General features: G+C 40.2%; 6 protein-coding genes across 6 annotated transcripts; all 6 read left to right on the top strand.

Moving 5' to 3' along the window:
• Positions 1-304: 304 nt before the first annotated feature.
• Positions 305-1,600, top strand: TM35_000371240 (glutamamyl carboxypeptidase; the record flags this gene model as incomplete). Its single annotated transcript, XM_029029424.1, has 1 exon — positions 305-1,600. The coding sequence occupies one exon, from the start codon at positions 305-307 to the stop codon at positions 1,598-1,600; it is 1,296 nt and encodes a 431-aa protein (XP_028879217.1).
• A 571-nt stretch (positions 1,601-2,171) lies between these two features.
• On the top strand, positions 2,172-3,326 carry TM35_000371230 (uncharacterized protein; the record flags this gene model as incomplete). The annotated part of the gene is made up of 1 exon (XM_029029423.1): positions 2,172-3,326. The coding sequence occupies one exon, from the start codon at positions 2,172-2,174 to the stop codon at positions 3,324-3,326; it is 1,155 nt and encodes a 384-aa protein (XP_028879216.1).
• Positions 3,327-3,703: 377 nt separating this feature from the next.
• TM35_000371220 (putative alpha-adaptin-like) lies at positions 3,704-6,619 on the top strand (the record flags this gene model as incomplete). The annotated part of the gene is made up of 1 exon (XM_029029422.1): positions 3,704-6,619. The coding sequence occupies one exon, from the start codon at positions 3,704-3,706 to the stop codon at positions 6,617-6,619; it is 2,916 nt and encodes a 971-aa protein (XP_028879215.1).
• Positions 6,620-6,907: 288 nt separating this feature from the next.
• Positions 6,908-7,684, top strand: TM35_000371210 (putative cytochrome c1, heme protein, mitochondrial precursor; the record flags this gene model as incomplete). The annotated part of the gene is made up of 1 exon (XM_029029421.1): positions 6,908-7,684. One exon carries the CDS (start codon positions 6,908-6,910, stop codon positions 7,682-7,684), a length of 777 nt encoding a protein of 258 aa, XP_028879214.1.
• Positions 7,685-8,215: 531 nt separating this feature from the next.
• TM35_000371200 (uncharacterized protein) lies at positions 8,216-8,791 on the top strand (the record flags this gene model as incomplete). The annotated part of the gene is made up of 1 exon (XM_029029420.1): positions 8,216-8,791. The coding sequence occupies one exon, from the start codon at positions 8,216-8,218 to the stop codon at positions 8,789-8,791; it is 576 nt and encodes a 191-aa protein (XP_028879213.1).
• A 199-nt stretch (positions 8,792-8,990) lies between these two features.
• Positions 8,991-10,859, top strand: TM35_000371190 (golgi/lysosome glycoprotein; the record flags this gene model as incomplete). Its single annotated transcript, XM_029029419.1, has 1 exon — positions 8,991-10,859. One exon carries the CDS (start codon positions 8,991-8,993, stop codon positions 10,857-10,859), a length of 1,869 nt encoding a protein of 622 aa, XP_028879212.1.
• Positions 10,860-11,075: the final 216 nt, after the last annotated feature.

The following is an 11,075-nucleotide window of genomic DNA, read 5'->3' as shown; positions in this document are numbered from 1 at the left end:
TTTTTTTTTTTTTTTTTTTTTTTTTGGTTGTTGTTGTTAAATTTGCAGATATTTTTGTATGACATCAGGGCTGTTTTCATGATATGTTGGGCGCAGTGCAAGAGGGGTCTCGTTAACTTGGAAGTTCTTAGAAGGATTCTTCGTGAACGTAGCTTAAATATAAAACGGTTTTTATTTATTTATTTATTTTATTTCTACTCTCAGAACAGTGACCCTTTACAGGTACACATGCTGCATTGATAGGTGCCGTGTCCTTTTGGTGGGATTCGTTTCATTTCTTACATTTGGATTTAGGGTGTCGTCTATGCGTACATTTCCTATTCTTTTCCCCTTTTCCCCTCCTTTTCCGTTATTGCCACAAGGTACCAGGTTTAATCTCAAGTTTACCCATTTTAACTCTCTTCTACAATCATTTATGAACGCTAAACAGTGGCTAGCGAAGCTCGTGGCGTTCGACACGACGAGCCGCAACTCCAACCTCGACCTCATCCACTACTGCAAGGAGTACCTGGAGGGACTCGGTGTGAAGTGCACGCTGGTGCACAACGCGGAGAAGACAAAGGCGAATCTGTGGGCAACGCTGCCGGGCGACGGCGGTGTGACGGACGGCGGCATCATTCTCTCCGGCCACACCGACGTGGTGCCGGTGGACGGGCAGAAGTGGGACAGTGACCCGTTCACGCTGACGGAGAAGGATGGCCGGCTGTACGGGCGGGGCACATGTGATATGAAGGGATTTATTGCTGTATGTATGTCCCTCACTCCGGAATTACTCAAGATGAAGCGTGCTAAACCGATTCATTTTGCATGGACCTATGATGAAGAGATAGGATGTATCGGTGGCAAGGTGCTTGCGGAGTTCCTGCGGGATAACAACATCAAGGCGGATGGATGCATCGTTGGTGAACCAACATCTAACAACATCGTCATTGCGCACAAGAGTAATGATTTGTTCCGTGTTCGTATTTACGGTAAAGCGGCACATTCCTCTTATGCTCTTACAAATCAAGGATGCAATGCTATTGACTATGCCTGTAAATTGATCCTAAAAATACGTGAGGTGGCTGAAGAAGTCAAGTTCAAGGGTCCATTTGATGAGTTTTTTGATGTTCCTTTTACTACAGTATCGACAAATTTTATTAAAGGGGGTAATGCAGGGAATATCATTCCTGCAACGTGTGAATTTTTGTATGAAATGAGATGCTTGCCAAAAGTAGAGTTGAAATCTATTCAAGAAAAAATACAAAGTTTCTTAGAAAAGGAACTTCTTCCCTCTTTGAAGAAAGAATATCCAGATGGACGTATTGAGGTGGAAAAATTGAGTGGCGTCCCTTCAATGAAGGAATCTGACGAGAACGATCCGTTTATTGTATTGGTACGCCATTTGACTAAAGATTCGAAGACACGCAAGGTCGCGTACGCCACTGAAGGTGGTCACTATCAGGGTATTGGTGTTCCTGTGGTTGTCTGTGGGCCAGGATCTATCTTGCAAGCACATCAACCGAATGAGTTTGTTTCTATTGACCAACTCGATGGTTGTGCTAATATGATTCGCGGTGTTGCTTTGGGTAACTTAAATGGGCAACGGTCCCATATTTAACCGTTTTTTTTTTTTTTTTTTTGTTGTTGTTCGCAACTGTATGCTTGGGGGTAGTATATTAAATATTGACATCGTACTAGGGGAGTAAAATTTCCTCATTTCTGACTTTGTAAAAATAAGGATGGTAGCTGGCATTGTACAAGAGAAAAAGGGAACGATTCCCATTAGGAAAAAGAGGTATGCATTGCGTTCTACTTAAGGATCTTTTTTTTTGTTGTTGTATTACTTGTTCTTCCCAGATTTTTTTTTTTTTTTTTGTTGTTGTATTACTTTTTTTTCTTCTATTGGGAGAAAAGGCAAGGAAAAAAAATATGTCATGACGGAGAAAAAAAAAACCATATCGAGTCAGTCTTAGTAAATGATATATATATTTATATAAATATATATTTGTATATATGTTTATATTAATTCTTCTCGGGAGGGGGAGTAAAAGCCTTTTTCTTGGTTTTTATCTCTATTTTATTGTGTATGTGGTATTTTTCCCACTTTTTATGCTGTACATGACTGTCTCAACTTTTTCTTGTTTTTAATTTTTCCTTGTTTTTTTTTTTTTTTCTGCATTTATGTAGAGATGCAGGCTGATGTACCAGGATGTATTCGTACTCTTTCAGAGTTTAAGTCTTCTTCTGATGAGGCATTCGTCGTTGCTCTGGAGGACACCCACAACTTTGTCTTTGGAAAAGGTTCAGATACTATAGAAAATGTGACCCCTTTAGAATTGGTATTGCGCTCTGAGGCTGCTGTTAAGAGTGTAGGAGGTTCTTTGGGTAAAAGAAAACATGTTGAAGTATCACGTCTACCTATGGAAACTGTAATTGTGGAAGTAATGGCACGTCTCACAAGAGTTTTATTCTGGGGTTTATTTGACTCCGAAGGTATGAGTCAACGTCGTATGAAAAGGAAGTTTGAGGATGATGTAGACGTACTTGAAGGTTTTCTTCTGCCGCGATTCTTTCTGAAATTGTTAGTTAGTCCCACAATGCTGCGGGATATCCTCATGAAAGTACCGTGGAATATCTTCTTGCAGCTGTACGGTGCAGAAGAGATCTCACTCAGAAAATCTCGTGAAAAGGTCATCCCTGCCGAGGTGGTAACGGCTCTCACTGGGTTTAGGGCTAACTTTGGATGTGACTTTCTTTTTCACATCTTTGTTGATACTTGCCCGCCTGTTTTGGAAGCTAAAGTGACAGATGTTGTCGCACACATTAACACAACTTTGTTGACTTCAGTGTGTGAAACAGATAACGGATCCAGAACTTCTCTTGATAAAGAAAAAACTCATAAAAATAGTTTGAATGATGGGGATTTATGTTTTTCCCACAATAATAACTGTACTACAGCTATTGATTCATGCAAGATAGAGAAAGAGCTTTTGGAAAGCAAGACACATAGAAAAAATTTGACAGAACCATCACGCAAGTCAGAAAAACTTCACTCGATTTCCTCTCGTCACAGCTTACCGACATATATGTTGACTAGACGAAAGTTGGGAACAGGGTCAGGAGTGAAAGATGATAATGAGTCTATAGAAGTCTCACATATTGGGGAGAATCAATTGTCGTCTCCAGTATCTGAGGATGGGGTACAATCTTCCTTAGAGGATTCTGATAGTGACACTGATATTTTGGCACCGGAGACACCGGTTAAAAAGAGAATGCGAAAAGACACCGGTGCCATCCCACCTTCACCCTCTCGCCCTACTAGAGAGGGTATGATCCTCTCATAACAGTAATATTTTGAACGGAATAGTGAATGTATTTGTCATTCTTTTTTATCCGTACATATCACTGTTTTCTTAAGTACAGTTTTATGGATACCAGGGCTCTCTAAGGATAGTCAAGGGAGATCTCCTATATTATTTTATTATTCGTATTATTACCCATGACTTTAGCTTTTTTTTTTTCAACAATATTTGTTTGTTTCTAGTTTGAATATATCTGCTTTTATGTTATTGCTTTATTCAATAACCTACTTATTTTACTCGTTTTATTTTTATTTTTCCTTTTTCTTTTTTTCTTCCATAAGTAAAAAAAAAAAAAAATAATAATAATAATTGTGGTGATAGTTCAGTGATAAGAATTAAAAAATTCGGAAAAGATGGACATGCGTGGCCTGGCTCACTTTATACAGGATGTTCGAAAAGCAACTAGTAGTCCTGCTGAGGAAAGAGAACGTGTTGAGTTTGAACTCGTTAAGATTCGCTCAAAGTTTCAAGACACAACAAAGATGACTACATATGACCGAAGAAAGTATGTATGTAAGTTAATGTTTATCACAATGCTTGGATACCCCGTGGAGTTTGGTCATATGGAAGGAGTTAAATTATTAGCATTAACAACTCCAGCGGAGAAACTCATTGGTTACCTCTCCGTGACAGTTTTTCTTAATGAAAATCACCCACTTTTGACCCTCGCCACTCATAGTATTTACAAAGATCTTCTCTCTGAACAGGAGCTAAATGTGAGTCTAGCACTCACAGCAATTGCTAATACAGGTGGAAAAGAGTTTGCCGAAGTAATGTCTACTGGGGTGAAGAATATTCTTTTGAACAATAGTCGGGATGTACATATTCGAAAGAAAGCTGTATTGACATATTTACGTATCTACAGAAAATACCCTGAAGTTGTAGACCTTGCGGAAGTTGTACCTGTTATGACTGATCTTGTCCTTAGTCCCCTATTTGGAATGAGTGGTTGCGCTGTCTTGTTTCTTACAGGCTGTCTTAATGAAACGACTCGAAATCTTTTTCAATCCACTCCTCATCAAATCATTGATCTCCTTGGGAGAATTATATTAACGAAACAAACAGAACCAGGATATGTCTATTACGGTGTTCCCGCTCCATGGTTACAAGCAATTTCTATGCGTCTGCTTCGTAAGTTTCCAGTTCCTTCAGACCCGGTATTAAAAGAGAAAGCTCTTCTTGTATTGGAAAAAATTGTACAAGCTACAGATAGAGTTTTGCGAGACGCCCAAACACAACAAAAACAAAAGGGTACCATGAATCGTGTAAGTGCCATAAATGCGGTATTTTTTGAAGTAGTTTTACTTATTAATGAATGGAATATAGGTAACAAGCTTCGTAGTGAATGTCTAGACGTACTTAGTACCTTTATTACTGAAAAAAAGGATTCTAATTTACGTTATATGGGATTAAATTTGTTATCACGGTTATGTTCATCTAAAGCTTCACCAAATGATTACAGGGATTATTCTAAACAATATCAAGAACAAATTGTTGTTGCTTTACATGATCCTGATGTTTCTATCCGCACAAAAGCTTTGGATGTAACCGTAAATATGTGTGACAAGGATAATGCAACAGAAGTTATTGAAGAACTTCTTTCATACCTTCCTATTTCTGACGGAACATTCAAAGAAAATCTTGTGCTTGCCATTGCTCGATTGTCAGAGATATACTGTACAGACTATGGCTGGTATGTTGATACTATTGTTTCCGTTATTGCACAAGCTGACAATATTACTCCAAAAGAAATTGTTTATCGTGTTGTAGATGTTATTTTAAATAATTCTTACGTTCAAAAACGAGCAGTAATGAAATTATTTAGTATTCTCAAAAGTCGTAGTACTGTCCCTGAAGTTCTTTTGCAAGTTGCAGCGATCGTTATTGGAGAGTTTGGGTATCAGATCGCCCTAAATGTAGAGAGTACTCCGCTCATGCAGGTGACTGTACTCCAAGATCATCTCAATGATGCCTCTGAAGAGACACAATGTCTCATGTTAAGTGCCTTTGTAAAACTTTATAATTACTATGATTTGATCGTTCGTGAAAAAATTATGAAAATACTTCGATCGTTTAGAAGTAGTTTTAGTGTTGAGCTGCAGCAACGCGCTATGGAATATGTTGGTCTTATCGAATTGGGTAATGACGAACTCTTGCAAAAAGTTCTAGAACCTCTACCAACCTTTGAGAAGGGCAATTTGTCTACTATTCCGAGTAATGGAATCGCTCAAGAGAGAGCAAATGTCACTAAAACCTTGACAGTATCTGAAAAAGTGGATGGTGAAGTAAAAACAATATCTACAGCGAAAGAAGTGAATGGTAAATCAGTCTCCTCTGATATATTAAAGGTGGTGCAAGATGTTTCTTCTGAATCAGAATTGACAAAAGATACTGATATGGAATCTTTGTTTTTTGTTAATTCAACAATGCAATTAGAAAGTATGGCAAAAGAGAAGGAAGAGGTACAACATCTATTTGTATCGCTTCTTACAGGATTATCCGGTACCCTTTACTCTGACAAGTTAGTGGAGGTTCAGTGCTCACAGCATTATCACGGGGCTGATGCTCGTGTGACTCTCACAATTCAATCTAAGGCTAAAGGGGAATTACAAAATGTCCTTGTGGAAGTTGTTGGGGTGGATGCTGGGCTACTGCTGCAATCGAAAGATAAACATATCAAAATCAACACAGGTGAAACTTTACAATATAATTTTCTTGCCAGATCCTTGGCACCATTTAAGGAGCCTCCTTCAATACGTTTTTCTTATGAGGTACCGGATGACCATTCTGTTATAATGAAAGTTCTTTTACTTCCTATTGTTTGTACTCGATTCTTATCTCCGTATAATGAAAAAGATGAATCATCGTATAACTCCCTATATAAGGAACTAGATGTTACTTTAACGGATACCTACCATCTTTCAGCAGGTACCTTTCTTAATGGCGAAGTTCTTGAGCATATACTTACAAATATGGGATTCCGCGTCTTTCACACACCTGGTACCAATCAATGGAAAGGTATCGCAGCTCATGCGACACAAACGCACGGTTTTCTCTCCTATACTCCTGTAGTGGTAGATGTGATGGTATCTACAGATGGTTCTGCATCAGTAAAGGTACTTTCGAAGAGTACTATACTTCAGGCTGTTGTTGCTGAAGTCTTGGAGCAGTCAATGCTCAACATGAAACCACTCACAACTGACGGGAAAGTAAGCGATAGTAATGACAATTCTGGATTCAAACCTTTAAACACTGATGATTTATTTCTATCATGAGGTGATATGATCTTTTCCTTTTAAAGTAGTATAGTGGTGATAAAAGTATTATTATTATTATTATTTATTTATTTATTTATTTATTTATTTATTTTTGCTAAATTATACCCCTTCTTATAATGGATTGTTTTTTCTTTTTATCTTTTTCTGTGTATATATATGTATATTTTTTCTTTTTTTTTTTTTCTTATTCCTTTTCCCCCTATTCCCCCTATTACTCTCTGTGTGTTTGATCCTTTGTAGTTTTGTTTTGTTTTTTGTTCTCAGGGTTGTTAGCATAAAGTAAATATGGCTGGGAAGAGGGCCCATCCCATCAAGCGAGATTGGTACTGGAACCACAACGACCACTACGAAATTTGGCATAGTCTCGACTGGCCTTCTGTACGTCGTGGGCGACAGATCTACACTGAAGTGTTTGCCCCCTGCCATGCTTTGGGTCGCATGACGTTCACACACTTTCAGGGATTTATGACCCGAGAGGAAATCAAACAGCTGGCATCTCAGTATGAAGTGATTGATACCGAGCCTGACGCCCAAGGTATGTTGAACCCTCGCCCAGGCAAACCAACAGACACACTTCCAGTACCTTTCCCCAATCAGCGTGCGGCACAGTTTGCGAATAACGGTTCTGAACCACCAGATTTGCAACATGCTGTTTTCGGCAAAGAGGGTGGCCCTGACTACATCTTTTCTCTCATTACCGGATACAACTGGGGTAATGGAGAGCTGATGGAAGTTCCTCCGTTTGCTCCTGAAATTAAGCCTGGACAGTTCTGGAACCCCTACTTCAAGGATTGCGTGCTCTCCATGCCACCTCCACTCATGGACGGTATGGTGGATTACGAAGATGGTACACCGGCGACAACGAGTCAAATGGCTAAGGATGTTGTGAACTTTCTCCGGTGGTCCGCTGAGTCAGAGTACGATGATCGTCGTGTTATGTTCTGGAAGACCTTTACAACCTTGGGTCTTGTGAATTGTATTCTCCTTCATTATGGACAGAAAAATACCAACTGGCGTATTTACGGCAGGACAACTTTCCGTTACTGGAAGAAGACATGGTAATGTGACGGAATGTGTTTGTATGCGGTGTGTGAGTGAGTGTGTGAGTGAGAGAAAGAGAGAGGAAGAGAGAGAGAGAAAGGGTGGGGTGGGGTGGTGGGATTGATCCATGATTAGTCTAGAAAGGTGATGCTGTTAAACTGAGTGAAAATAAGGTGAAGGGGAAGAAGGAGGAGGATGGGAAGTGGAAGGCTAGAGGTATATTGACAGCCTGTAGTATTAGCATCTAGGAATCAGTTTGGGAAAAGAAAATAGGGAGGCGATAGCAGCGGTATCCATTGCGTAAGGAATCAGTATTACATGGGTGTTAACTGCTTTTCTGTGTAAATCAAATTTATGGAGACTAGAAATCTATTCTAAGAGATCAAATAGAAAAAAAAAATAAAGGTAAATAATAATAATAATAATAAAATACATTTCTGTTCTTTTTTCCCCCTTTTTTCCCTCTTCATGTATATATTTTTTTGGGTTTCTGCCATTATGGTAATGTAATTTTTAATATTGGCAAATCTAAATAAGGCGTAGGGTGGTAGAATGTTTAGAACGACGTCCTTCGCACAGTTCTTCGCCACTTTTGTTGCGTTGAAGCGGACGGGAAAACCCTCAGATACTCCTGATTACAAACAGGTGTATCTTCCTTATGATACAGCCCCAACACAACTTGAGATGGACCGGGAAAGGAAAAAGCTGCAGAACGCGTATTATGGTCGTATGGAGCATCGCAAGTTAGTTGAAGTTAAGGAGGTACCACTAAACGTATTTACCTACGGCAAGGAAGGAATGTCACTGCCTATTTCTATTTTCAAGGAACAGAAGGATCCCGTTATCGGTCCAGAGTGGACATATCCTGGAATCTATGAAAACAAAATTGCGGCTCAACATTGGTTCACAGAAGAATTATTTAATAGGGAAAAGAACAATGAGTTCGAATCACCTTGGCAGAAGCAGGTACTTGATAACCAAATAAAGCGGCGACTTGGAAAGGTAGCGTTTCGAATGAAGATGGTGAACATAAAGGCGGTGGATCTGTTTCAAAAAGAAAGAGGATCGGCGAAAAGAGGAGCTACTGGTACCACAGACAAAGGTAAGGATACAGGGGGAAAGAAATGAGTCAACTGATTGCTGCTCCGATAATGACATTCTCTTGTTCATGAATTTGTTCTCCTACACTCACTGGTATAAAATACAAAATATAAACGTATTCCTCATGTATACCATGACATCTGTTTTTTTTTTTTCTCTCTCTATTTTCTACCTTATAGCAAGGATATCTTTTCAAAAGAAAAAAAAAAATACACACACCTTATCAATGAAATTAATACTGGTGTTCCTGATTTCTCTTCTTTCCTTTTGTTGTTCCCTTGTTCACGGTTCAAGCTTGTACCCATCTTGTGAGGGACAAGAGGTGCAAGGCTCTGCTGGTGCCGGTGGTGAAGTGACCATTCATGAGATACCGAAAAAGTTAAAAAACTTAACGCTTACATGCCTTGTATATGAGGTAACCAGTCTAACAGGAGGACTAAACCGAGATGGATGGGATCCATGCAGTGTACCTCATCAGACAGAGTACTTACATCGCCTTGTTTTACGAGCCAAGGAAAAAAACAAGCTTACAGGTAATTATGATGTGACTGATTATGATGTAAAAGATATGGCGGGAGGTTCTCTTGGTGACATTTCTATTCGTCTCCCAGAAGCTGGCCATTTTTCCCTGGTTTTCATGAATAAAGGCGAAAACCCAAGATGTTCACTACAAATTCGGGCAATTATGAATTATATGGAGAGCGCAAAGGAGTCTCAAGATGCTTATTTACCTGTGGTGGTTTCAGTCGTACCTCGAGCGGTTTACATCAGGCGAACATCAACCACAAAATTTATTCTACGTTACCCTAAAGGTACAAATATGCATAAAGCTAAAAATGATATTGTGACACTTAAAGGTTTGGATAAGGAATGTGCAGACAACACCAGTGAAGGAATTGGTATGCGTCTTCCTTCCGTGAAATCGGATTTTCATTCATTTGAGGATCCCTCAACTCTTGGGGAGCGTGATTATTTTTTTGACACACCTGAGACTTACCGTATTTGTTATCGAGCAAAAGGTGATGCCCTGAGCACAGAGTTGGCTGTTGTTCGTGTGTTTGATGGAAATCCTTCTTATTACCAGATAGTAGAGGGCCAAGACAAGGATGGTCGCGTGCTGGTTGGTGTGAAAACCACCATAAAATTCCATGGATTCGATCTGGACACCCGACCGGAGGGCGACCGGGCGAAGTTCGTGCGGGACAGCGAGGACTGCGCGACGGCGAGCCCCGCCGGCGGAGTGCCGGAGAGCACCGACCTCGGCCCCAGCGACGACTACGGCCCGAGCACGACGTACACTTTGTGGTCGTGGGTCCTCCGGCAGGGCGGCGCCTTCAAAATTTGTTACAAGCGCCGCCACGGCATTTGGACGGAAGTGCCAAGCGTCACCGACTTGGGCTACAGCGCCGCGGGCCCGCCAACAACAACAGCGCCGGGCGACTCCAACAGCCCCGCCGTGATTCCACAGCCGACAGATCCCATCACGAAGAAAGCGTGTCCAATGGCACAAGAGAATACACGAGAAAATCCATGGGTCTCCTATGAGGCGATAAGGATGACATTAAATACAACAAAACTCCCCGATGATTTCCTCAAAAAAGTCAGTCAGTCCTTTTGCATTCCACGTGCAGCACTCGCGGTAACACACATCACACACAATATGGAAAAACGTCAAGTGGTGTATATTTCCATCCTTTGTGAAGATCTTGGGGAAACACGTCCATGTGATACTATGGAACGGCAAAATTACATCCTCTCCCTTGGAAAAGAAAACTCATCTATATTGACAGACCTTTCTATCGCTTCCGTAAAGGGAATCAATTCCCTCTTTGCATTTGGAGATGACCCTCTTTTCACAAAAGGTAATGGAGATCGCACAGTCGTGGTTTTGCTTGCATGTCTTACAGTGATCATGGTAACAGGAATGATAGTATTTGGTATGGTGAAATACCGTGAAAACCGACAATACTTTGTTCAATTTGGCACTGATGACGATGAAGTTGCAGATATGTATGAAAACGATATGCCTGTTGGCAGAGGTGGAACTACAGGTCGTAGCGCCATCAAAAACGCTGTGATTGAGGTAGAAGACTGAGTAAAGTAAATGTGGCCACTGAAAGAAGAAAAAAAAGTAGTAGTAGAAGAAGAAGAAAAAAAAAAAACCAAAGAATTATTTTTCTGTGAAGTAAAGGAATCAGTGCGCCAGACAAATTTTGACTCCCCATTTTTTTTTTTTTTTCTTGTTTCTTTCTTTGTTTGTTTGTTTGTTTGTTTTTTCTTTTTTGAAAAAGGATAGTGAAAGGCTGTATAT

This window comes from Trypanosoma theileri, assembly GCF_002087225.1.
Source record: "Trypanosoma theileri isolate Edinburgh chromosome Unknown TM35_Tth_37_V1, whole genome shotgun sequence".
Lineage (NCBI taxonomy): Eukaryota > Euglenozoa > Kinetoplastea > Trypanosomatida > Trypanosomatidae > Trypanosoma > Trypanosoma theileri.
Note: the sequence above shows the minus strand (reverse complement) of the source record. Positions and strands in the feature narration are given on the sequence as shown.